Source organism: Sus scrofa, chromosome 9 (assembly GCF_000003025.6).
Source record: "Sus scrofa isolate TJ Tabasco breed Duroc chromosome 9, Sscrofa11.1, whole genome shotgun sequence".
Taxonomy (NCBI): domain Eukaryota; kingdom Metazoa; phylum Chordata; class Mammalia; order Artiodactyla; family Suidae; genus Sus; species Sus scrofa.
The window spans coordinates 36404415-36430643 of NC_010451.4; the positions used below are offsets into that span (position 1 = coordinate 36404415).

General features: G+C 40.5%; 1 protein-coding gene across 3 annotated transcripts in view; it reads left to right on the forward strand.

The window, feature by feature from the left end:
• The window catches only part of CUL5 (cullin 5), an 87876-nt gene continuing 77038 nt past the window's right edge, over positions 15392 to 26229 (forward strand). The window contains exon 1 of one of the 3 annotated variants that reach the window (XM_005667298.3): positions 15392 to 15908. In XM_005667298.3, coding sequence (XP_005667355.1) covers positions 15885 to 15908 — 24 coding nt within the window. In that variant the 5' untranslated portion in view covers positions 15392 to 15884. The remainder of the gene's footprint in view (positions 15909 to 26229) is intronic. The other 2 variants (XM_021062739.1, XM_005667299.3) reach the window with 2 other exon arrangements.

Here is a 26229-nt window from a genome sequence, read left to right on the forward strand (position 1 = left end):
ACCTGGATTCTAAGCTTGCCTTTCCTCTCTGATATTTGTAAATGTGTAAGTCACTTAACCTCTCTAAACATTAGTTTGCTTATCTGTAAAACATGGCTAATAACCCCATGTGTTGTTGTATTTCATGGAATTATTTTGAGAGTCAAATGAATGATGTAGAAAAGCTTCGTAAATCGAGAAAGGATTGTACAAATGTAAAATCAATATCAGCTGCTCATGGGTATACTATTATTTTTACAATGGATTAAGATTTTTTTTCTCATATTCTTTTCCTTCACTCCCACACAGAGGGAGTAAAGAATGTATATGCCTTCATGGATCTGGGGCAGTTCTTGGTTTGCTGTTTTTCACTGCTCTCTTGCCCTGAAACACGGCTCCTCCAGAGTGAAAATGATAGGGAAGGAAATCCCAGGAGACTTGCTTCATCAAAAGTCATGTTTGAATGTGGTTTTTGTGCCTCTTTGAAGTCGATGTTTGATTGTAATTTTAAATACTTGTACCTTTCCTAGGTATTTTTATAGTGCCTGTGGAGAGAAGAATATAAATTATACCATCACTATAAAAATTTTTAATATATTGTCAACATTTTCTTGATATCTTTAGATTAATTTCACTTGAGTGAGTTTAGCCTATGATTGGCCAGTTAAGAAAATACTGCCCCCTCAAATGTGAAGTAGTATTTTTACTGTTACAGTTTTGAATCTTAACTTAGAATTTTCCATCAGTCCAAAGTGGCATAAATTCAAATAAGAAATACTTAACAATAGTTTAAAGTACAGTTGTCTGTGGCTACTTGTAAAGTTAAACAGCTAAAATGTAAAATGTGGTTTAACGTTCAGTGGACACCCTTTGTAATACTAATATAGGGATAGGACTCATATTCGGTCAAAGGGTATGATCTGTTCTAAGATTTAGAATAGAATTAAGGAATCAGAAGAAACAGATGGGAAATGCATGGCCCCCAAAAGATGATACTTGCTAAGATCATACATGAGCAGGCCTAAAACTCCAGTTATCTTTATACCTTGGTGGGTGTTCTTTCCATTACTTGTGCATGTTCTTTCCATGCACACACACACTTGTATTGAAGAAAAGGGGAAATGTTATCCAACTGAATCCACAAAATACTAAAATTGAGCTAAATCATTGTGATACTATAAATGAGCTATTTGTGGTGAAACAGTATTAAAATGAATAATGGCTATGGAGATCTGAGTTCTTACACCAGATTGCCAAATACCTGTATAAGCTTAGCCAGACATCTTTATCTATTTATCTATCCATCTATCTCCAAAAATATATAAATAGCTGACTTATTTTCTTACCTTTCAACATAGAGAATTATGGGTATAATAATGCCAATGTATTAAAAATATTTGCTCCAGGCAAAACATTTTGACTAAGGTTCTTAGAAATTAAATATACTTGACTTCACATTAAAACTATTTCAGTTAAATTTAAACTTTGTTTAAATTTAAAAGTTAAAGTTAATGAATGAGAAGCTAATTACTAAGTACTTTAAATATGATTAAAAAGAAACGAAAAGCTATTCAATCATAATAAACTTGTCCCTGACAGAAATTGCTCATCTTCAGCTGCATTAACACTTTCAATGCATGTAGTGATGTGATGTTTCATTAAATGGTAAGCTTAAGCCAAAATGATTATGTAGTCAGAGTGCTTTAAATGTGGCCTTTATATACATAACAGTAACAAACAAAATTTTTTGAGCCTGAAAACTAGTTTACTTTAGGTTTCCAAAATTCTCAAAGCACTGTTTTTTATTTGTCTGTTTGTTTTGTTTTGTTGGTAGCAACCAAAGCCATCATTTCTATTGTTAAATGACTATGGCAGTCTTTTTATCCAACATTACATCATAAAAAAGCTGAATCTGTGGGTTAACAAAATCATTTTAGGTGTGCTTTTGTCAGATTTTATATTGCCTTTTGTTAAGTTAAGAACAGAGTTTCCTTTGACTTAAAAGAGCGCACTATATTTGAATTATTTTCTTAGTTCTGACACAGTGAGAAGGAGCCTAAGGACCCATGTGATACACTAACTCATTTGTTCCCCACTAACTACTTGGAGAGATTTAGCTGGAAATGCAAAGGAAAGGAGTAATCATTAAGAAAAAATAATGAAAGACTACAAAGGCTGTAAAGTTAGATCCTATGTATTTTAAAATAGTAGAATGCATTCCCATTAGAAGCTAATTCTCAGATATTCCACAGCTAACAAATAGCCATCTCTGCTTCAGAATCTTTCTAAATTCCAGTGTTTTCAGAGTTCCCATCGTGCCTCAGCGGTTAACGAATATGACTAACATTCACAAGGTCGCAGGTTCGATCCTTGGCCTCACTAAGTGGGCTAAGGATCCGGCATTCCATGAGCTGTGGTGTAGGTCACAGACATGGCTCAGAGCCTGCGTTGCTGTGGCTGTAGCATAGGCCGGTGGGTACAGCTCTGATTAGACCCGTAGCCTGGGAGTCTCCATATGCCGCAGGTGTGGCACTTAAAAAAAAAAAAGGCAAAAAAAAAAAAAAAAAAATCCAGTGTTTTCCTCAAACTTTCCTGAGCAACTGATCTTAAAATAATGAACAAACTTCTCCTGAATCTGAATGAACTTCTGCATGAATTGGTATTTCCAAAATCTTAATAACACAAGTGATGAGCTGTGACAATCTAGTCAATTATTACATAATCGAATTTACTTACTACGCATAATCATGATACAGAAGAAATGAATAGAAAAGAAAAAAATTTAAATATATTTTTAAAAAACCCATCTCTGGGATGTTGTCTCTCTGGATAAATTTTTTTTTTTGTCTCTTTTAAAATAGTGCCTAAAACATTGTCTTATCTCTGTGACATTCAGTGACTACTAATTGATGGTTATTATGTTGAATTAATCCTATTAAATATGGGTTCCATATATTTAGTTTTAATTTATATGTTCCATGGAGAAACAAACATGTTTTGCTATAGTCATCTTTTGCTATTTTGTAGAATGACAGCCATTGGAAAAAAGATATGTATAAACTTTTTGAAGTATGTTATTAGCGTTATTTGATTTTAAATAATAAATAAAAAGAATGAAAATGAAACTCATTGTCACAGGATTGTTACATTTTCCATCTTTAGTGAACCATCTTTATTGGTGCTTTTAAAACAGAAGCAGTTTATTAAATGCATATGTGTGTGTGTATTCACAAGTGAAGTACTAATAAGAATCAATTAGAAAAGGACAGTAAATATCAGAAATCTTATCACCAAGCACGATTGCAATTTATACCTAAGTCAAGATGTAATCAGCAAATAAATCTTCTGCCTCCTTAGAAGTCTTTTACTCACCTTATGATATCTCTATTATGCTGTGTAAATAAAAGTAGTTAACAATGTCAAAAAAAAAAAAAAATCAGAGGAATTTCCTGGTGGCTCAGTGGGTTAAAGTTTCAGCGTTGTCACTGCTGTGGCTCAGGTTGCTGCTATAGCGCAGATTTGATCCTTGGCCCAGGAACTTCTGCATGCCATGGGCATGGCCAAAATAAAAAATTTTTAAAAAAGAATCAATTAGAAATCTGAAATTCTTTATATGTTACATAATGCTCTGGTGGAGTGTGGGACAGAACACCATAATCATTAGTATGTATGCAACAAAATGTATGAATAGTCACACTAAAAATACAATTTTACGGGAGTTCCCTTCATGGCGCAGTGGAAATTAATCCAACTAGATTGCAGGTTGGATCCCTGGCCTTGCTCAGTGGGTTAAAGGATCCAGTGTTGCTCTGAGCTGTGGTGTAGGTCGAAGATGCATCTCGGATCTGATATTGCAGTGGCTGTGGCGTAGGCTGGCAAGTGTAGCTCCAATTCACCCCCTAGCCTGGGAAGCTCCATATGCCGTGGGTGTGGCCCTCAAAAGCAAAAAAAAATAAAAATAAAAATTAAAAAAATACAAATTTACAAATACCAGATCAGGTCAAATTTTTGCTGCCAAGGGAGCTATCAAAAGAATTTTGGATTTTTAGAGCTTTTTGGGTTTTAGAATTACAAAAAAGGGATCATGACCTTCTATTGTGCTTTAATAGATATTTCAGAACTTGCGACTTTTTTGTAGTTGCTTCATCTTTGTCATGCATCAGACTTTCACGTAGTAGGAGCTTATTCAATTTTGATTTGATCCGTTAAACCACACAAAATTTTCTTGTGCATATATACAGTTACACATGTGAAATATTTATAATAATGATTGGCATATAGTAAGCATTTGATAAATGTCACCTGTTATTTTAAATTTATTCTTAGAATTATTTTTTTGAATATGAAGTTGCCAAGAAGCCAGTTTTAATCCCCCTGGTGTGCCAGAAACTAGTTGTTGATAATGACTATCTGACTAGTTCACTGTAAAATGTCATGATTCTTTGAAATGTTCTGATTCTTGAAATCAAGGAAGAATGTTTTTGTAGGACAACAGAAGACACAGCTCTTGGGTATGGCTGGAATCAGCAGCAGCACCTGACTAGATGGACAGGTGCTCAGACGAGCACAGGCCAGCATGTCTTCACAGCAGCTGAGTCAGGAACAGTTAGTACACATGCGCTGTGTGGTAAGAACTGTAGGAAGTTCCTTCCCATGTGGCACAGTGGGTCAGGGATCTGGCATTGCTGCAGCTATGACACAGGTCATAACTCTTCAGCCTGGGTTCAATCCCTGGCCTGGGAACTTCCACATACTGCGTGCATCACAGCCAAAAAAAAAAAAAAAAAAAAAAAAAAGTAATTCAAAGGATTTGGCCTCTTAGTTATATATGAAATGATTATGAAGAAAAAAATTTTTTTTGCTTTTTTTTTTTAGGGCTGTACTCACAGCATGTGGAAGTTCCCAGGCTAGGTGTCAAATCAGAACTGTAGCTTCTGGACTATGCCATAGCCTCGCTAGATCAGAGCTGCATCTGTGACTTACACTGCAGCTCGCGGCAACACCTGTTCTTAACCCACTGAGGGAGACCAGGGATCAAACCCACATCCTCATGGATACCAGTCAGGTTTATTTCTGCTATGCCACAATAGGATCTCCTCAGAATTTATTTATTTGTTTGTTTGTTTATTTTATTTTTTTGTCTTTTTAGGGCTACACCCGCAGCATTTGGAGGTTCCCAGGCTAGGGGTCTAAGCAGAGCTACAGCTGCCAGCCTACACCAGAGCCACAGCAACGCCAGATCTGAGCCTCATCTGCGACTTACACCACAGCTTACGGCAATGCCGGATCCTTAACCCACTGAGTGAGGCCAAGGATCAAATCCGCTACCTCATGGCTCCTAGTTAGATTCGTTAACCACTGAGCCACGATGGGAACTCCTAGAAGTGTTTTTTAAAAGATTTTTTGGTAATGGTTTTATTGACATATAGTTCACATACCATCCAAAACCCATTTAAGATGTACAGTTAAGTGGCTTTTGGTATACTCAGTTATACAATCATCACCACAGTTTAAGAACATTTATGTCACCTCAAAAGGAAATCACCACACTCTTAGCTTTCACTCCCAATATCTCTCCCCACCCCACCCTGCTGAAGTCCTAAACAACCAATAATCTACTCTGTGGCTCTATACTTACCTATATTGGACATTTCGTGTAAATGGAACCATATAGCATGTGGTCTTTGGTGCCTGGCTTTGTTCAGTTAGCATAATGTTTCTAATGTACTACCAACATTTTAATATAAGTGCTCCCATTATATAGTAATACTAGCTCATTGTACAAAATTTGGAAAATATAGAAAAACAGATGAGAGAAAAATCACCATTAGACCCATTACCTGATACAGTTATTTCAATATTTAATTTTCTTCTTAGAATTGTTGTGTAAAGAAAAAAATCTAATAGAAATATACAAAGTAGAAAGTGAGTTCCCATTGTGGCTCAGCGGGTTAAGAACCCGACATAGCGTCTGTGAGGATTTGGGTTTGATCCCTGGCCTCATTCAGTGGGTAAAGGATCCAGCATTGCTAGAAGCTGTGGTTTAGTTCACAGACATGGCTTGGCTCAGATCTGGTGTTGCTGTGGCTGTATGCTGTTGCTGTGGTGATGTAAGCTGGCAGCGGCCTCTTCAATTTGAGCCCTAGCTTCCATATACCACAGGAGTAGGCCTAAAATAAATAAGTAAATAAATAAATAAATTAGAAGTGAAATCCTCCTTTCATCCTATCTCAATTCCATTCTCCTGGGAGAGAAAAATCACTGTTCACAATGTTATGTGTATCCTTCATGTGTTTTTCTTATGTATTTACACATACAATACACACATATTAATGGAGGAGGTACTACATAAATGAAATCAGTTTATAACATTATTCTGTAATTTGCTTTTTAAAAATAGTAAGAATCTTGGAAATCTCTTCCATATTGACCTGTATTGATTTTCTCTCTTTTTGTTTCTGTTTTTGGTTGCACCTGAGGGATGGGGAAGTTCCTAGGCTAGGGATCAAACCTGCACCATAGCAGTGACCTGAGCTGCTGCAGTGACGACACTGGATTCGTAATCCTGCACCACAAGTTAACTGTGATATTGATTTTCTCTTTGACAACTTCATAGTATAGAGGGAAATCTCATATAACCATTTGCAATAATAAACCTCTATATTGTTTCCAATTTTTTGCTACTATAGACAATGTTACAATGAACTTTTTAGTGAACATATTTTGGCCCAAGTGTGCGAGTAATTTGACATGATGGATTCCTAAAAATGTGCTTTCTGGGTCAAGAAATGGGCATTTCACATTTTGCAGTTGCTATAGCCAAATATCATTTAAAAAGAAGTCAGTGATATTCTCAAATAGAGTATATAATTACATTTGTCTCCCTCATATTCTCATATACACTAAAATAATGGCAAAATTTTGACATATAATGAGAAAAATTTCTCTCTCTCTCTCTCTTTTTGGCCTTTTTAGGGCTGAACCTGCAGCTTATGAAACATCCCAGGCTAGGGGTCGAATCAGAGCTGCAGCCGCCAGTCTACACCGCAGCTCACAGCAACGCCGGATTCTTAACCCACTGAGGTAGGCCAGGGGTTGAATGCACATCTTCATGGATACTAGTCAGGTTCATAACCTGCTGAGCCACAATGGGAACTCCAGTCTTTCTTATTTTAATTTGCATATTTCTGTACTTCTGAGGCTGAGTAGCTTTCACAAATGTATTGATCATCTGTGAGTTTTTGGTGAATTGTCTACTGGTATCCTTTTCCAATTTCCAATTGGATTGTTAGAATTTTTCTTACTGTTTTTTTAGGAAAAGTTTTACAGTATAGATAGAAATTACTTGTTTTGTATGTTGAAATTATTTTCTTCAAGCCTGTTATAACATGCTTATTTTATCTTTTGTTGTAAAATTTTCATTTTCCTTTGTGTTTTCTAGGATTTCTGTTTTTGGTTAGGAGTTTCTTCCCCAGCCAAAAAGTATAAAATATTTTCCTACATTTTGCTTTTCACATTTACACTTTTACGTATCAGACCTTATTTATACATGGTATGACACAGGGATTTCTTTCTGAGTAAATAGTCCATTGTTCTAATGTCATTTTTTCCTTTCTCCAAACATTTGAATTGCCATCTTATCACATAGATTTATATTTTTATATTTTAGTACTATCTGTATCTCTACAGAATCTGTTTACAGACTTCAGTTCCTCCAATTATTAGTTTATTGTTGAGCTAATGCCATATTTTTATTTCCTTAAATTTTAAAATATGGTGTCAGTTCCTGCTGTGTGGCACAATGGGTTAATGATCTGGCTTATCTCTGTGGTGGTGCTGGTTTGATCCCCAGCCCTGTGCAGTGAGTTAAGGATATTGCATTGCCACAATTCAGATTCAGTCCCTGGCCTGGGAACTTCCATATGCAGCAGGTGTGGCCAAAAAAGCAGAAAATAAATAAATACATTTTAAAAATACAAAAACAAAAAACAAAAAAAAACAAAAACAAAACAAAAAACAAAAAAAAAAAAGGAGTTCCCGTCATGGCGCAGTGGTTAACAAATCCAACTAGGAACCATGAGGTTGCGGGTTCGGTCCCTGCCCTTGCTCAGTGGGTTAACGATCCGGCGTTGCCGTGAGCTGTGGTGTAGGTTGCAGGCGCGGCTCGGATCCCGCGTTGCTGTGGTTCTGACGTAGGCCAGTGGCTCCAGCTCCGATTCGACCCCTAGCCTGGGAACCTCCATATGCCGCGGGAGCGGCCCAAGAAATAGCAAAAAGACAAAAAAAAATAATAATAATAATAAATAAAAATAAAAATAGGAGTTCCCATCATGGCGCAGCGGAAACAAATCTGACTAGGAACCATGAGGTTTTGGGTTCGATTCCTGGCCTCGCTCAGTGGGCTAAGGATCCAGCCTTGCTCTGAGCTGTGGTGTAGTTCGCAGACGCAGCTTGGATCTGGCGTTGCTGCTACTCTGGCATAGGCCGGCATCAACAGCTCCAATTAGAACCCTATCCTGGGAACATCCATATGCCATGGGTTCAGCCCTAAAAAAACAAAAAGACAAATTAAAAAATATGGTGTCAAATGATTAAATCAATTGCTGTGAGTCCTTCCCACATCCACCAGCATCCAGACAGTGGTCTTTAAATACTATTTCCCACTGAAAAGTGGGAGCAGGAAGTGAACAAAATGAGCCTGGGTATCTTGCCACACCAGAAAGTAGAAAAGCTATCAAAGAATACTGTGGCCACAGCAAAAGGACTTAAAAGCAAATGTGAAGAGGCCAAAGCTGGGACAATAAGAGCATCACAATGAATAGTAATGCAGTAAAGTAACATTAAATGTTTTAAAATCTATGTGTTCAAAAAATATACAGCAAAAGGAGCCACTTATACTTCTATTCCGTGATTCCTAGACCTATGTATTCAGGATACAGGGGAGACTATAGCATATAATGTCTCTGATTTGAAGCATATACTGCATTCTTTTAGACTGAACCCCATCCTTTCAGGTCTTGTCTCTACCATGGCTCTGTAACTGAGTCTTCGGTAAGCCATTTTACCTTTCAATTGGGCCATGAGATATGTGGTAAGATCAAATAATTCCATAAGCATGAACCCATTGCTGCACCTCCTTTGCTGTGAAGTGAGTTCCCTGATCAAACCCAATGATATGGGGGAGTCCCTGGATAAGGCATCCTGTGAGTTCGAGTGTGGCAGTGAAGCCAAAAGCATTGTAGATAGGGAAGGTAAAACCATATCCAGAATACGCATCTATTCCAGTGACTAGATACAAATCTCTGTCCCTTTCTTGATGGGAAAAGGTCCAATGTGATTATCCTACAATGAGTGGCTGATTGATCCCGGTGTAGGGATCTCCAAGACCACACCCAGTTTCATGGATTTCACAGGAAGATTCTCAGGACTCAGCAGATAGTCTACTCGTAGCTATGATTTATTACGGCAAAGGATACAAGGCAAAATCAGCCAAGGGAAAAGGTGCATTGGACAAAGTCTGGGGAAAAACAGTCATGAGACTCCAAGCATCCTCTCCAGATGGAATCACAGAGCATGTGCTTAATCCCTCCATCAACAAATTGTGACAACACATACAAAATGTTGTCTGTGATGGAAGCTCATTGAGACTTGGCTCCCAGGGTTTTACTGGAGCTGATCACATAGGCAGCCTCTACCTGGTGCCTATTGCAGAATACCTAAAGGAAAGCAGATATTCAGCATAAACCATATTAGATATAATACAGTTTAGGTATAATAAGTCACTCTTATCAATTCTGGGGATGGTGAGAACCTTCCTGAATTCCAAGTTTCCAGATGCCAACCAAAGTCCAACCTTATAAGCAGACCTTCCAACGCACAACAGTCAGGCTATATTAACTCTTTGCTACCCACTCCCCCTGGGGAGTAGAGACATGTCAGGGGCTCCCGGTTGGTCTCTTTTGGACATTTGGTGGTGGCAATAGCTGAATCCGCCTTAGTAAATGGAAGTCCACGCTGTTGGGTCCAAGCACAAAGCAGAGTAAAGGAGGTTGGATTTGGTGCCAGAAGTCATAAACTAGCACCTGGCAAAGCTGCTCATGTCCACTTCATATACGTCTGAGGGCAGCTCTTCCAAGATCTCTACGGACCTCTCCTTCTGGGGGAAACTTAGAAGAAGGTTTCTGCAACAAAATGTAAGAAGTTCTTTTGCAACTGGTTGCAAGGCCACAGCTGATAACTCATTGCTTTCTTTCTCTACCATCCATTCTGGATTCCCCTCATCCTCATCTAGTATCTCTGCTAGTTCCATTGGAATGTCTGTGGTGTAATGCAGACTCTTATCCCCAGTGGTGCCTACATCCTAATCCCTGGATAAACTGTGACTATTGTTACCTTACATGGCAAAAGAGAGACCCCTACAAATATGTGATTGAGTTCAAGACTGTGAGATAGGTAAATTATCCTGGATTATCCAGATGGGCCCAATATAATCACAGAGGAAAGAGAGATACAGAAGAGTCAGAGTCAGAGAAGGAGCTGTGATGGTGGAAGCAGAAGAGTGATGCCATTGCAGTGACAGGGCCATGAGCCAAGGTATACAGGTGGTCTCTAACAGCTGGAAAAGGCAAGGAACAGATTCTCACCTAGAGCTTCAGGAAGGAACGCAATTCTACCAAATCTTTATTTTAGCCTATAAGACCTTAATTCTAACTGCAGGCCATTTCTGTTTTCATGTAAAATAAATGAAAAACAAAACAACGCCTCCCCCCCCCCCCGCCCCCAGAGCGGCACAGTAGTTAAAGAAGTGAAAAGAGATTTTTTTTTTTTCAGGAACTATTGCAGTCAGGGAAAAGAAAACAGTTTAATTCCAGATGCAATGAGGAAAAGTGGGAACTTTGCCAAGGAGTAGGATGGAGGTTGGGGGGTAGGAAATTACTAACAGAAACATCAGTGAAGGAATAATTATGGCTAAGCAGACTTAACAGGATTCTTGCTGAAGATAGGTGACTAGTTACCACCTCAGGGATAATGAGGGATGAGGAATTTGGTCAGATATCGAGAGTGGTGCTTTTTAGTGAAACTGGTTTAATAGAGTTCATGCTAAGACTGGGCTCTAGAACATGGTCAAGGATGGGGTGTACTCAGAGGAGCCTGACTAAAGCGTGCTCAAGGAAAGAATCTTTGTCAAAGTGCGTGACCCAGAGCTCTGCCCATTTCCAGGATTTTCAAGGCTTTGATGCAGCTACTGTCCATTCTTGCAAGCATGGCCTTTTTCCTTCTTCATCAGCTGGTCACAGGCCATGGGTGTAAGCTAAGAAAAAAGTGCTGGTGAAATAGTGCTGGATGACAGAGGATTCCAAACTTCCTACATACACAGCTTGCTTGTGCTTGATTCTGGATGTATTACTTCTTTTTATTTTATTTATTTATTTTTTACAGCATATGAAGTTCCCGGGCTAGGGGTTGAATCAGAGCTGCAGCTGAGGCCTGCATCACAGCAACACTGGATCTGAGCCACATCTGCAACCTACACCACAGCTTGTGGCAATGCCAGATTCTTAACCCAATAAGCGAGGCCAGGAATGGAACCAGCCATCTTCACAGAGACTATGTCGGTGCCTTAACCTGGTGACCCTAAATGGGAACTCCTGGATGCATCACTTTCTTATAAAAGACTCTTGCTCTGATTGGTGGTGTTAATGGAAACCAACTCATGAAGGGCAGTTGTGGTCACATGGTCACTTTGTGCTTCATGGTCAGGCTCTTCACTTCCACCAGGGCCCAGTATCCTGCCAGAAGCTGCTTTTTAAAAGGCATGTAATTCTCCACTATCAGTGGAACAATTTTGATCCAGAACCTTTGGGGTTGCCTGTGATTCTTCCACTGGGTCTTGCTATAAACTGCACAATATGTCTTTCTCTCCACCGATACATCTAATGCTATAGGGTTTTCTGAGTGTTTGGTCCAAGCAGCAGGGTCTCTGTACCACAATCTGGACATACTATAGAGCCCTTTCCTTTTCTGCAGACCTGGTATATGGGCCAGAGCAGCATTTTCTATTGTGGACTAAGTTGCCTTCAGAACCCCAAGAGGCCTACAAGGATTTGCTTTTCCCTCTTCATGATGGGAGATGTAAGGGGCAACAATTTGTTCTTTACTTGGATGGAATGCCTCAGCATGCATGTGGTCACTTGACCCCTAAAACTTTTACTCTTGTGGCAGTTTTCTGAATATTCATAGGGTTTATTTCCTATCTCTAAAGTACATGTGTCTTTTACAAAAGCTTCCAGCATAACAGCCAGTCATTTATCATAAATGATGTTATCATTATGATGTAATGCAGAATGTTAAGACAGTCAAGATCACTTTGGACTATAATATGAGAAAGGACACTAGAGTTAACAATGCCTTGGGGAAAAATTATAAATTTTACTGTTTATCCATTCCATGTGAATACAAGCCGTTTCTGATCTTCCTTTTTGATAGATTGGTAAGAATGTATTCACAACATCAAAGATCATCTGCCATGTACCTAGGACCATGTCAATCTATTCTAGCAAAGATATCTGGGACAATACTACAACTGATAATATTGGCACTGCAGTTGGTTGTGTTTGACTGTCTGCTGTCATTCTCCAATGTCTGTCTGGTGTTTTCAGAGGCAAGACTGATCAACTACATGGAGTTGTGATGAGGATTAACATCCCTGAGTCCTAAATTCTTTAAAAATAGCCCTAATTTCTACCATCTCCCTTAGCATGTAGTATTTATCATCTCACCGGGCAGATGGGTGTTTCAGAGACCACTGATTGGCCTCCCCCTTAATGCTGGCTTTTACCCTATAGACTAATGACCCAAATGGTTCTGTGCCAACTACCAGGTGAAATGATTTGAGGACTGGGGAAATGATCACTGGGTGAGTCTGTAGATGCAGGGAACGCACTGTAAGCTGGACCTAATCAGCTTATTACCTGGTCCCTAAATGCCCCCATTCTAACAGTGGAACCATGGGGACCCTTCAGATTCTGAATATCAGTGTCAACTTGGACCCTGTGTCCAATGGTCCTTGAAATATGTAGGTATTCCCCATTTCCCACATCATAATTACCCACACTTTACAATGATTAGAGTAATCTAGGCATGAAACCATGTGGACACAACTATCAGAATGTTCATCAAGGTAGGTGTGCTTTATCTGCAGAGAGTTCTAGAGATGGTTAACAGAACATAATGCTTATGACAGTTAATTTTGTGAATCAACTTGGCTGAGCCAGAGTGTCCAGATATTTGATCAAATGTTATTCGAAGTTTCTGTGAGGGTAATTTTTGGATGAAGTTAGATTTTAAATCAGTGGATGTTGAGTAAAGCAGATTGTCCTCCATAACGTGAGCAGGACTCATCCAATCAGTTGAAGGCCTGAATAGGACAAAGAGACCAGCATTCTTTGAGCAAGAAAGAATTCTCCTGCAGAATGCCTTTGGATTTTGTCTACAACATAGACTCTTCCTGGTTCTATACAGCAGATGGCTTTTGTACTTGAGCTGGAATATCGGCTTTCCTGGATCTCCAGCCTTGCCAGCCCACCCTGCAGATTCTGCACTTGTCAAGTTCCAAGATCACATGAGCCAATTCCTCACAATAAATTATATATAAAACATACTGAATTGGTTCTGTATCTCTGGAGAACCCTGACAAATACAGTGTCCCTGTTGTAAAATACATGGACAGCCAAACTGGTATACTCAGTCGATGCCATCAAAAGGAAGCAAGGATGAATGATCAGGTGGTTCAGGGCAGTCATCCCAATAAAGAGTCATGACCCTTGCCCAGTTTTTGGAATTGAACCAGTTTTCAAACCCAGAACCTATTGACCTCTAAGAGGCATCCCTATGTTGACCTTCTGGCAGGACATTATAGGCCTAGTAGCTCTGAATCCTTGTTCTACTGCATATTCATTGTTTAATCATGCTTAGATTACTCTAATAAACCATTGTAAAGTGTGGGGCACCTAGGTGGCGTGATTGATTTCATAAGCTCATACAAGCATTTTCTAAATTACTCTTCTCCTTGTATTCACTACACAGCAGTCAAATGATCATGTTGAAATGGGAGTCTGATCATGCCACTCCCTTGTTCAAAAGCTGGCAATGGTCGCACATCTTAGAATAAAAGTCAGTCTTTCCAGTGGTCTACAAGGCCCTATAAGGCCTTATGCTCCCCTTAATCTCCCTGCTCTGAATACACCAACTTTCTTACTGTTCCTCTGACACTCTGGGCAACTTGCCCCTGTGCATCCCTGTCTGGAATGCTCTCCTCCCACATATGTCCTGGCCTGCTCCCTCTCTCTTTCAGTACTTTGTTCAAATGCGATCTTCTCTGTGAGCCCTACTTAGATCCCTCTATTTAAATTGCAAGCTTCAGGGAGTCCTCATCATGGCTCAGTGGTAATGAATCCAATTAGTATCCATGGTGAGGGTTCGATCCCTGGCCTTGCTCAGTGGGTTAAGGATCTGGCATTGCCATAAGCTGTGATGCAGTTCGCAGACAAAGCTGGGATTCAGCATTGCTGTGGCAGTGGTGTGGGCTGGTAGCTACAGTTTCGATTTGATCCCTAGCCTGGGAACTTCCACATGCCACTGGGTGTGGCCCTAAAAAGACAAAAATAAAATAAAATAAATTCCAAGCTTCAGCCCCCTTCCCTGCTTTATTTTACTCTATAGCTCTTATTTACTTCTAATGTATTATGAATGTATGAATGAATACTGCTTGGAAACATGTATAATAAAATATTCTAGGAGTTTCCTCTGGCTCAGCAGTTAATGAACCAACTAGGATGCAGGTTCTATCCCTGGCCTGGCTCAGTGTATTAAGGATCTGGCTTTGCTGTGAACTGTGATGTAGGTCATAAATTAGGCTCAGATCTGGCAATGCTATGGCTGTGGCATAGGCTGGCAGCTGTAGCTCTGATTCCACCCCTAGCCTGGGAACCCTCATATGCCCTGAGTGTGGCCCTAAAACAGCCCCCCTCCAAAAAAATATATATATAGATAGATAGATATTCTAGATTCCACATGTAAATGATATTCTTTTTCTTTGGCCAGTAGTTTGAGGTTTGAAGGGATAAAGCTTATGAGCTTATGGTTTAATATCTTTACTGTGTCTTCAGGTAATCCAAGGTTGTTATGCATTACCTGAACAAACTCTTATCGAGTATTTCAGTGCCAGGCACTCTTGAGTAGAAATATTAATAGTTAATACGTGTGTGTATTCGTTCACTCACGCAAATACATATTTACTGGGTGCCAGTTCTACTGGAGACACCCATTATAAGCGTTTCATTGGCTGTTCCCCGGAACCCCGGAGGCCGGAAAGGAGGGAAGACGTTCAGTCCTGCCAGCAGGGGGCGCGCGCGCCCTCCCCGCAGCCTCTCTGCCCACCGAGGCGTCCAGGCTCCACAGCTCGCTCCCGAGCGCGCCCCCGCCCGCCGCGTCACGTGATGCGGCCACCGACCCTGAGCTGCCGGGCCTAAGCCGAGCTAAATTCGTTGCCGGGGGCCTCTGCGGTGCAACCACAAAAGCTAATCCGAAGGAGGGGGTAGGGTTGTGGGGTCGATGCTTCCTCTTCCAATTCAGGTCGGCTCCGGTTACCGTCTCACCCTTCGCCGTTTGCGGCTCCCGGGGCGTTTGCATGCGCTCTTTCGTGCGGGGAAGCTCCGGTGACCATGTAGGGGAAAGCGGGAGGAAGCTCCAGCTGCCTGAGGGGAGGTCGGCGCGGTCGGCACGCCGCCTGGCACCCACCGCCTCGCGGGCCGCTGGCCCAGGTGGGAGCCCGGCCTGCAGTCGCGGCCTGACCCGGAGCGCCGCCAAGTCTCGCGCCGTCTCGCGAGAGTCCAAGTTGAAGGAACATGGCGACGTCTAATCTGTTAAAGGTAAGATCCTCCGTCCGGCTTGGTTTTTACTCCGGGGCTGCTGGTTCAGCTCTGAGGGAAGGGCTTGGCTTAGGTTCCGCGGCGAAGTGTGCGAATGTTCGGGAGTTGTCTGCGGGAAGGGACGTCGGGAGGCTGCCGCCGAGGGCCAGACTTAGGTCTTCGGCCTTGGGGTCGGGAGGCCGGTCGTCCGCCCGCGGGTCGGCGGCTGTGAGGCGGCGGCGGGCTGGGGGCCGTGCCTTCGGGACCCCGGAGGACAGTGCTGTGCCCGGACGGCTCGGCCAGGTGGCGTTCCCAGGGTCTCGGTTCTTCTGAAGCGAGAGTCCAGGACGCATAAAAGGAAGATCCAGGAAAATGTGGCCGAACTGGTTTTAATGCCTCGACCCCCACCTCCTCAATTTCTGTTCTCCTGTCTGCACGAAATTCCAAGACCCAGGGCAGTGCCCGCCGCCCTGCTCCCTCCCTTTCCTGCACGCCGCACCTTCCCTCCCTTTCTCCCTTTCTCGAGTTCATGTTTTAGGACTCTGTTCCTCAACCCCAGTACTGCTGAGGAAGCACTGCCATCGTTTTAGGGCTTGGGAAACTTGCCTTATGAAAGAAAACGGTTAAAGTTAGTTTTCTATATTTGGGATAGAGAGGGAGATCTAGGGCCAGAGGGGCAGGTCTACCATCATTTACAAAGTTTGGAGGAGAAGGAAGAAGGCATAACACTAGTTTCTTCTATGCGGTGTTTGTAGTAGGAACCTTTTGCTTTAAAAGTATTGACTGAATTGGGGGTAGTGATGAACTTAGGGAACACAGTGCAAAGGCTGAACTCCTCCGTCAAACCTATCATGCCTTCAGACTGTGGATGGATAACAAAATAATAGAGTGGCAGATATAAAATTACTGTAACCATTCATGTTCTCTTTAGACTACTAATATTAACTGTCTAATAGATGAGACTGTCTTATAAAATGTAGACCTAACTTACAGATTTAAGAGGCAATGTATCTTCTTTTAAAAGGGGAGGACCTAGAACTAGACTGAATTTCTGCCACTTAGAAGCTATATGACTTTGGGGAAGTTTCTAAACCTCTCTGTGCGGGAGTTTTTTCATCAATACAATGGAATTGTCAATAGCTCACTTCAATAGAAGCATTGTGAAAATTGAGTTAATAATGTAAAAATCTTAAAACAATGTCTAGCATTTAATTAGTACACAATACACATAAATTACTGGAGTTACTATTTCTGCTGTTTCTCTAAGAAAACAAGTTCATGGGAATTGAGTAACCTATTCTACTCTACCCTTTTATGAGAGTACAGCAAAGTTCTAATATATTAATTCTGAAAGAAAACTTGTTTAAGTTCTGAAGACTCTTGTTAATGCATAGAAAACAATTGCATTGTTAATTGAAATGTGTTCAAGAAGTAATTCGATACCTCATTCTTTGTGATTTTTCTTTTTCTTTTTGGCCATGTCATGTGGAAGTTCCTGGGCCAGGAATCAAACCCACACCACAGCAGCCACCCATGCTGCTTCACTGACAATGCTTAACCTGCTGCACCACAGGAGAACTCCTCTTTGTGAATTTTTGACTTGTTGCTGTAAAACAAGGTCTTCCCCCCGCAGAATTACCTCTCAGAAAAGAGCAAGTCACTTTATTCTGTTCTACTCCATACAAAGCCTTAAAAAGGATTATTTGGAGGACATGTAAGTCTGAAGCTACTTCATTCATTACTATTTTTTTTTTTTTTTTTGGTCTTTTTGCTACTTCTTGGGCCGCTCCTGCGGCATATGGAGGTTCCCAGGCTAGGGGTCCAATCGGAGCTGTAGCCACCGGCCTACACCAGAGCCACAGCAACGCGAGATCCGAGCCACGTCTGCAACCTACACCACAGCTCATGGCAATGCCGGATCCTTAACCCACTGAGCAAGGGCAGGAACCGAACCCGCAACCTCATGGTTCCTAATCGGATTCGTTAACCACTGCGCCACGACGGGAACTCCGATTACTATTAAGTGGTTACCTTGCAGAGATTATGAATCTACTTCTACAGCACACACTTACTTATAGATGAAAAAATTGCCTGAATGTATAGAAATAGGCACTTAGGAGTTAGGTTAAAAAAGCTCATAAAAAAATCAAAAAATTCTGTAACTCAAACAACTTTTATCAAAAAAGTAAAGTGATAATACTTTGACAAAATTGGTAAACGTTGCTCTAGTGAACATGAAGAGATGTCAACGATACACTTGACAAAATTTCAACAAATTAATGAAATGTTGAAAAGAGGGAAAAAGAATTTCTAAATGTTCTTATTTTTTTTATTTTTTATTTTTTTGTCTTTTTGCCATTTCTTGGGCCACTCTCACGGCATATGGAGGTTCCCAGGCTAGGGGTTGAATCGGAGCTGTAGCTGCCGGCCTACGCCAGAGCCACAGCAACTCAGGATCCGAGCCATGTCTGCGACCTACACCACAGCTCACGGCAATGCCGGATCCTTAACCCACTGAACAAGGCCAGAGATCGAACCCGCAACCTCATGGTTCCTATTCGGATTCGTTAACTACCGCGCCACGATGGGAACTCCTAAATGTTCTTTTACATAGTATGTGATTTTAAACATATTTAACTAATGTAATAAAATAAAAATGGATGTTATAAGTAGACAGTTGATTTTTATCACCAAAAGTTTACATATTCAAGTTGGCCAGAAAACCCTTTTTATTTTTTTTCTTTTTTCACTCTTTATTGGAGGGGTGGGAGGATTGGCGAACTGCCTTGTTTATACATTTAGAAATAGTTAATGAAAACGTGGGATGTTTGTCTTCTTGGACAAATGCAGTGAGACCCTTAACAGAATTCACAGGATCATTTAAATTCAAGTCTGGTGGTACCTTGAGTAGAAACAAAGCTGGCTGGGCAGTGACCAGATTAGACTCATTTGCTTTTTTGACAGGATTAATAGACTGGTTCATTAGACAGATGCTTTAGAGTTGTGCAATTAGATTTCATCAGAGCTTTTTTTGATAGAATTATCATGTCTTATGGTCAAAATGGAGAAATATGGGCTAGATGATAAAGCATTTAGAATTGGATTATCAGTTAAACAACTGTACTTGAAGAATGATGAGTAATAAATCATCATCAACCCTTAATGGAGGCCTTTAGTGTCTTGCTGAAAAAATATGCCCTCTTCCTATTTACTGGTAACTTGGTTGTAGTTAAGTTCGTTGAATTTGTGGATGAAGAGTTCATAGGGATAGCTAATATGTTATTTAAGATAACAAATTAAAAACTGTGATATGAAACTTACATTTCAGAACCCAATGCGATAAAAACCATCTACTTTTTTTTTTTTTTGTCCTTGCCTGTAGCATGTGGCAGTTCCCAGGCCAGGGGTCCAATCTGTGCCACAGGACCTCCCCCCCATAGTAGTGTTTTTTTTCTTTTTATTCTGTTTTGGGGGGGGGGCGGAGCTGCATTGTGGCATATGGAGGTTCCTAGGCTAGGTCGAAGCAGAGCTGTACCCGCATGCCGATGCCACATCCACAGCAACGCCAGATCCGAACCCATCTGTGACCTACACAGAAACCCACTGCAGCAATGGATCTTAACTCACTGAGCGAGGCCAAGGATTGAACCTGCATCCTCATGGATACTAGTCGGGTTCATTACCACCGAGCCACAATGGAAATTCCCCACATAGTTTTTATATTGGAATTTGTTACAATAATAATTGTAGACTATTGCTGGATTTTGGAAATATTTTGAATGTTGTATGTTTGACATATACAATTATCAGTTACTTGGGGGATTTATATCTCCAAGCACCATTCAATATTATACTTTGTTGTATTAACATATAATTCTGTTTGTTCCTTTACTTTTACTGTTACCATTTAGGCCTTCAGTGCTCATTTTCTTAATTTCCAATTGAGTATCATTTTCCAAATGGCAGTTGTTTAAATCTTATTTTGTTAAGCCTAACCCTGTTTAATTCTTAGCACATTACTTTATCCAGCTATTTGAATGCCCTTGACTTCCATGGTCAATACTTTTTCTAGTTTCTCCTGCATTCTCTTTTCCAAGGTACCTGCTACATTGCCTCCTTCCACTTGTTCTTGTTCAGCCTTCTCTCCCCCCCACAATTTAGGCATGTCCCCTGTTATTTTGTTTCGGTTTCCTTTATTCTCACTTCTATGAGGATAAAAAGGTTCATATAAACTTAACCTGTACTCTGCTTGGCCTCAAGCCTTTAGCCTTTTCTCTCTTTCTGTTCACTATCACAGTTATTAGAAAAGCAGCCACCACTCGCTGTCCTTATAGTTCTTCACCTTTTTCCTTATCTTGCTATGACTTGGCTCTCCCTGTACCCTCACCTAATTATATCGAAACTGTCAGTCTCAAGAGCAGTAGGAGCCTTCTGATTGCCAAAGGAGATTCTCCACTGATACATCCATTCTCTCTCCTGATATAGTTGATTGCTTGTCTCTGCTTCCCTTTTGGTTTTATGCCCTTCTCTGCTTGGTTTCCTATCTCAAATCACTTGTGTTTTTCACTGACCTCCCTTCTCTCCTCCATAATATAATTATTTCTCAGGATTTAATCTTAACCCTTTTTCTATCTCTGTACTTATTTTTTCTTTTTCTGGGAGAGTCTTAACTGCCATACTTTCACTATTTTTAATCTCTTAACTCTGATCTGAGCCCTAGACCAAAACACAGTGCTGACGATATCACTTTCCTGCTCAGATAGCTTTGATAGTTGAAATTCTTTGAGACCTATCCAAGTTGGGTCTTTTCCCTTATAACATTCTCTCTCTTTCTCCCTCTCTCCCTCTCTCTCTCACACACCCACACCTCCCTCTACCTGGCTGGTTACTTCTTGGTTCACTGACATGCCAGAGTTAAGACTTTTTATGTTTATTATTTCTTCTGTCAGGAATGACCTTTCCCCTCATATTAGCCTGTTAAAATCCTATTTAGTCTCAAGACCCAGCCCAGACACCTCCTTTCTCTTCAGTGCTCTCATTTGGAATTAATTGTTGCCTACTCTTCACAGCCATAGCACTGCATCAGTCTCTTTTAGCACGTACATTATGCCTTATGTATTAGGTACAGGATCTGTTTACATCTCTAATTCCCTTTCTGGGTTGTAAGCACCATGAGTTTAGGGACTTCATAGTCTGTTGGTGCTTTAACCACTTAGTTCAGTGATTACCCATGGTAGATGCTCCATAAATGAGTGATAATTGATTGGAAGAGAAATCCAGTGCAGTATTTATGTATTGTAGATGCTCAGTAAATGAGTGTCAGTGGTTTAAAGGGGGAGTTTCTGGCTTTATTCCTTTCTAATTAGATCTAGAGAGAGGGAGAAAGAAAGGAGTAGAGGTGTAAAACCAACCCACTAGGCAATCTAAGCTTTCAACTGAATATGAAGCATACTACTCTTTTCAGTTGAAACTTTTTTATACTTTGAGAAGAAAGAAAATGGAAATAATAAAGAATGGCTCAAAGTGTGTGCAGAATTTATTTATTTATTTGCTGCACTCGTGGCATGCAGAGTTCCTGGGCCAGGGATCAAACCTGCACCACAGCACTGACCCCAGCTACAGCAGTGACAACACTGGATTCTTAACCTGCTGAGCCCCACCAGGGAACTCCTATTCATTACTAAAATACTTTATTAGATACATGTGTAAGGCACCATGAAGGATACAAAGATATGTAAAACAATGCTCATGCTCTTTGGGAGTTTACCTGTATGGAAGGAGATTAAAAAGTAGCAGTGATTTGTCTTAAGGCAAGAACTTTAGGAGTGCTATCATTGTTTGTTTGGTCCCTCAGAGACAGAGGAGATCATTTCTGGTGGGATGATCAATGAAAATTTTATGGAGAAAGCACTGGAGCTGGATTTTGAAGAATGGGTAAATTTTTTATAGATGATGATTAAGAGAACAGTTGGTGAAAATGGAGACTAGATCACTATGGTTGCAGTATAAGTTGGACCATATGCTGTATTATGTTCTGTATGTAAGTGCTCCTTACAACATAGCAGCCCCGAATACAGGGAACAGTAGGAGATAAGAGGACAAAGAAAAGTCAAGGTCAGATTGTGAAAGGTCTTCAATGCTAAACAAGGGAGTTTGGAATAAAGTTCCATAGATAATGGGGAATTTGAAAAATATGTGAGCAGAGATATTGTCAAGCCTTCAAATCTAATTTTTGGCTATTGTACATAAAACCTGTTACTCATTATTACTTCTGCGTGTATTCAAAATCTGATTTGTGGAGTGGCCATGGGTGTGGGGCATTTGTGCTAGTGACACTATGTTCATTGAAGTCATAGCTGGAGTCATTATATCTGTGGAAAAAATAAATTGACTAAATCAACAAGTATATAATACTTTCTGATTCCAACTAGATAATGGTGATCTAGGCAGACAAAATCCTGCCATTATGTAACTTATATTTTGTGGGGATGAAAGACAATAAACATATAAGTGTATATACTATAGGTCAAGTAGTAATAAATGGCATGAAGAAAAACAACCATGATAACGGGTGGAGAGTAACAGTTGTTATTTTTAATCAGCTGATCAGGAAAGGCCTCTAAGGAGATGACATTTGAAGGTAGACCTGAATGAAGCAAGGGAGAAAGCCATGTATGTATTTAAGAGAAAAGATCCAGGTAGACGGAACCAGAACAGCCAGTGCAAAGGCATTGAGTCACAAACATGCTTGGCAAGGAATATGGGTGTGATATCAAGACTTGAATGTTGTCAGTAAATGGGGTTAAATTACACATCTGGGTAATAATTCTTTCTAATGTCTCTTTAAACGTAAGCATGAGCCTTATTTAGAACTTAAATGTCAGTTTTCATTGGGTTGATGGAAATTGCCCTTTTGAATGGGCATTTAAGGGGAATGTGACCCTCAGGATCACTGCCCTCCCTCCAGTATAGTCTAGAGTCATGGTTATATTTGACACTCACAGCCACAGGAGAAAACCAGTTCAGGGTATGTATGTTGGCCATGGGCAAGGGTGAGAGTGGGAATAGTGGGCTAAATCACTTAGTATAAAACTGTGTGATAAGTGTAAATATGAAAATCTTTCATGTTCTGCGAAAACAAATGAGTGAACAGTTACCATAATCTGGAGATGATGTATGTTAATTAAAACCACTAAGAGGAAGTGATAATGTCAGATAAATTTTGAAAGTTCACTTACTTACAATGGATTAGAATAGAGGAATTTTAAACTACAGTAGGATTTCAAGAGAACACTGACACTAGGCATCTGTCTGGTGGACAGAGAAGAGTGGAGAAGAGAGATAGCAACAAGTGCTTCTTATTAGGTATTTTGGTAGGGTCCTAGTGTACCAGTTGTGTCACAGAAAGTCATCTGGCTCTTGCCTTGGTATAGTAGATAGAGTAAATTGGTGCCTCACAGGCTCTGTAAGCAAATAAACAAGTTACAACTCAGGTTAAAACGTTGGTCATAATACATGGCATACAAGGGTGTTTGATCTCTATAACTGGGCTTGTTCACTTCACAAATACTTGAGTTATCCACTCTGTGCTGGATACTATTCAGATTCTAAGTGATATGATACAGTAGTGAATATGACAGACAAGGTCTTTAGAGCTTATGTTCTTTTTTGTTTTGTTTTGTTTCTTCATGGCCACATCCACAGCCTATAGATGTTCCCCGGGCCAGGGATTGAATCCTAGCCGCAACTGTGACCTGTGCCACAGCTACAGCAACACTAGACCATAATCCATTGTGCCACAGCAGGAACTCCCTAGAGCTTATGTTCTAATGTGTAAATACCATGCCAAAGAAACAAGTAACACATGGGGTAGGTTTTATAATAATGAGGTCTGTGGTGAAAACGATATAATCAAGAGTGCTCAGAGGATGGCACCACTATTTTATTTACAACAGAAAATAATTTTTTCCCCCTGAATATACCTTTCAACTATGTTCTATTCAGTTTTCCTTCCCTGTTACTTGATGACATTCCAGCTAGATCCCATAGCTTTCTGGTCTTTATTTTTTAAAGCACTGTTGAGTATGAATTAAAATTTCATTCTTGGGAGTTCCCATTGTGGCTCAGCAGAAACAAACCTGACCAGTATCCACAAAGATACAGGTTTGATCCCTGACCCCACTCAGTGGATTAAGGATCCCGTGTTGCTCCAAGCTAAGGTTGCAAATGTGGCTCGGATCTGGTGTTGCTATGGCTGTGGTGTAGGCTGGCAGGTGCAACTCCAATTCGACCTCTAGCCTGGGAACTTCCATATGTGGCCCTAAAAAGAAGAAAAAATTCATTCTCACAGCCAATCAGAGTAACTGTCCTGCCAGCTCAAGACCTTGGCTTTGGATCTGCCAAGAGAAAAAGGGAAGGGCGTTTTTCTTACATTGATTTGGGAAAGCCTCTCTGAGGTGACATTGATACTGAGACCTAAATGATCTTTCTAGGCAAGTCTTGAGTTGCAGAGGTGAGGTTGGCATATTTGAGGAACACCTTTAAAAGTGTGGTGTGGCTGGAACATGGTGAGAATTGTTTGTATTCAAATATGTACTTTAGTTTTGTGGTTCTTTTGGTTAATGGGGATTGCAAATGTGGTTTTTAAATCACATAACTGGGAGCACTAGTGGCTCATGGACATTATGGGAACCACACATTCAAATAGCTAACCTCATAATTTGCACAAAAGACCTAAAATATATAATTTGGATTCCTTTTGAAAGTTATTAGAATGCCATCATTGGATATAATCCATAAACAATAAATTAGGGAGTTCAAAGAGGGAACAGATACAGGAGGTCGTGTTGTGGCTCAGCCATAATGAACCCAACTAGTATCTCTGAGGACATGGGTTTGTTCCCTGGCCCTGCTCAGTGGTTTAAGGGTCTGGTGTTGCTGTGAACTGTGGTGTAGGTCACAGAGCTCAGATCTAGCATTGCCGTGGCTGTGGTATAGGCTGGCAGCTACAGCTCTGATTCAGCCCCTAGCTTAGAAACTTCCATGTGCTGCAGGTGAGGCCTTAAGAAGACAAAAAACAAAAACAAAGAGGGAACAAATACAAATCTTGAAACAACTGAACTCTTCATGTTGTGGTAAAAGTCTTCTGGGCATGAAAGAATACAGATGACAAAAAAAAAAAAAATTCTATCAATTGTGTGGAGGTAATTTCTTGTCTTGCCTACACCCTGTCCTTCAACTTTTGTACTTTTGTCCTCATGAGGAAGATGTAGCAAGAAGGCCTACAGCAATAACTGCATTCTTCTTTTTAAATATGTAATATTTAACATCATTATAAAACATCAAAGTAATTTTTTTTCTTTTTTTACAGCTGCACCGATGTCTAATGGAAGTTCCCAGGCTAGGGGTTGAATCTGAGCTGCAGCCACTGGCCTTTGCCACAGCCCCTGTAACATCAGATCCAAGGTGCATCTACGACCTACGCTGCAGTTTATGGCAACGCTGGATCCTTAACCCACTGAGCAAGGCCAGGGATCAGACCTGCATCCTCACAGACACTGTTCTTAACCCGCTGAGCCACAACAGGAACTCCAAAATATTGTACTAGCGTTCCCACAATTTGGTGGGGTATATTTTGTTCTATGTTGTATAGGAATTTCTGGACATTTTCAGGGCAAACTAATAGGTCAGTGTTTGTATTATTTTGTTACAAAGTGAGTGAGTAATTTAAAAATGATTCTGTTACTTTTAAAACATTTTACAAGCCACTGGGGTTTTCTATTTTTGTTTACTTCCGTGTGTTGAAGCATTTCTATTTTTTTTGTTTGTTTGTTTTTTGTCATTTTAGGGCTGCACCTACGGCATATGGAAGTTCCCAGGCTAGGGGTTGAATTGGAGCTACAGCCCGGTCTACACCGCAGCTCATGGCAATGCTGGATCCTTAGCCCACTGAGCGAGCCCAGGGATCGAAGCTGCAACCTCATGTTCCTAGTCAGATTCATTTCCTCTGCTTCATGATGGGAACTCCTTTATAGAGGACTAGTCTCATTCCCAAGGGCTCCAGCTAATTACCTTCCAGAGCAAAGGCTCCACCTCCCAATAACATCCTAGTCAGAATCGTTAACCACTGTGGCACGACGGGAACTCCCCCTGCTTGGTAATCTTTGATTGGATGCTAGACACTGTGAATTTTGTGTTTTTACTGCTTGGATTTTTAAATTTTTTAAAAAATATTTTTGGATTTGGCTGTGACACAGTTAAGTTACCTGGAATCAGTTTTGGGTTTTTTTTTTTGGTTTTTTTTTTTTAGCTATTTCTTGGGCCGCTCCCGCGGCATATGGAG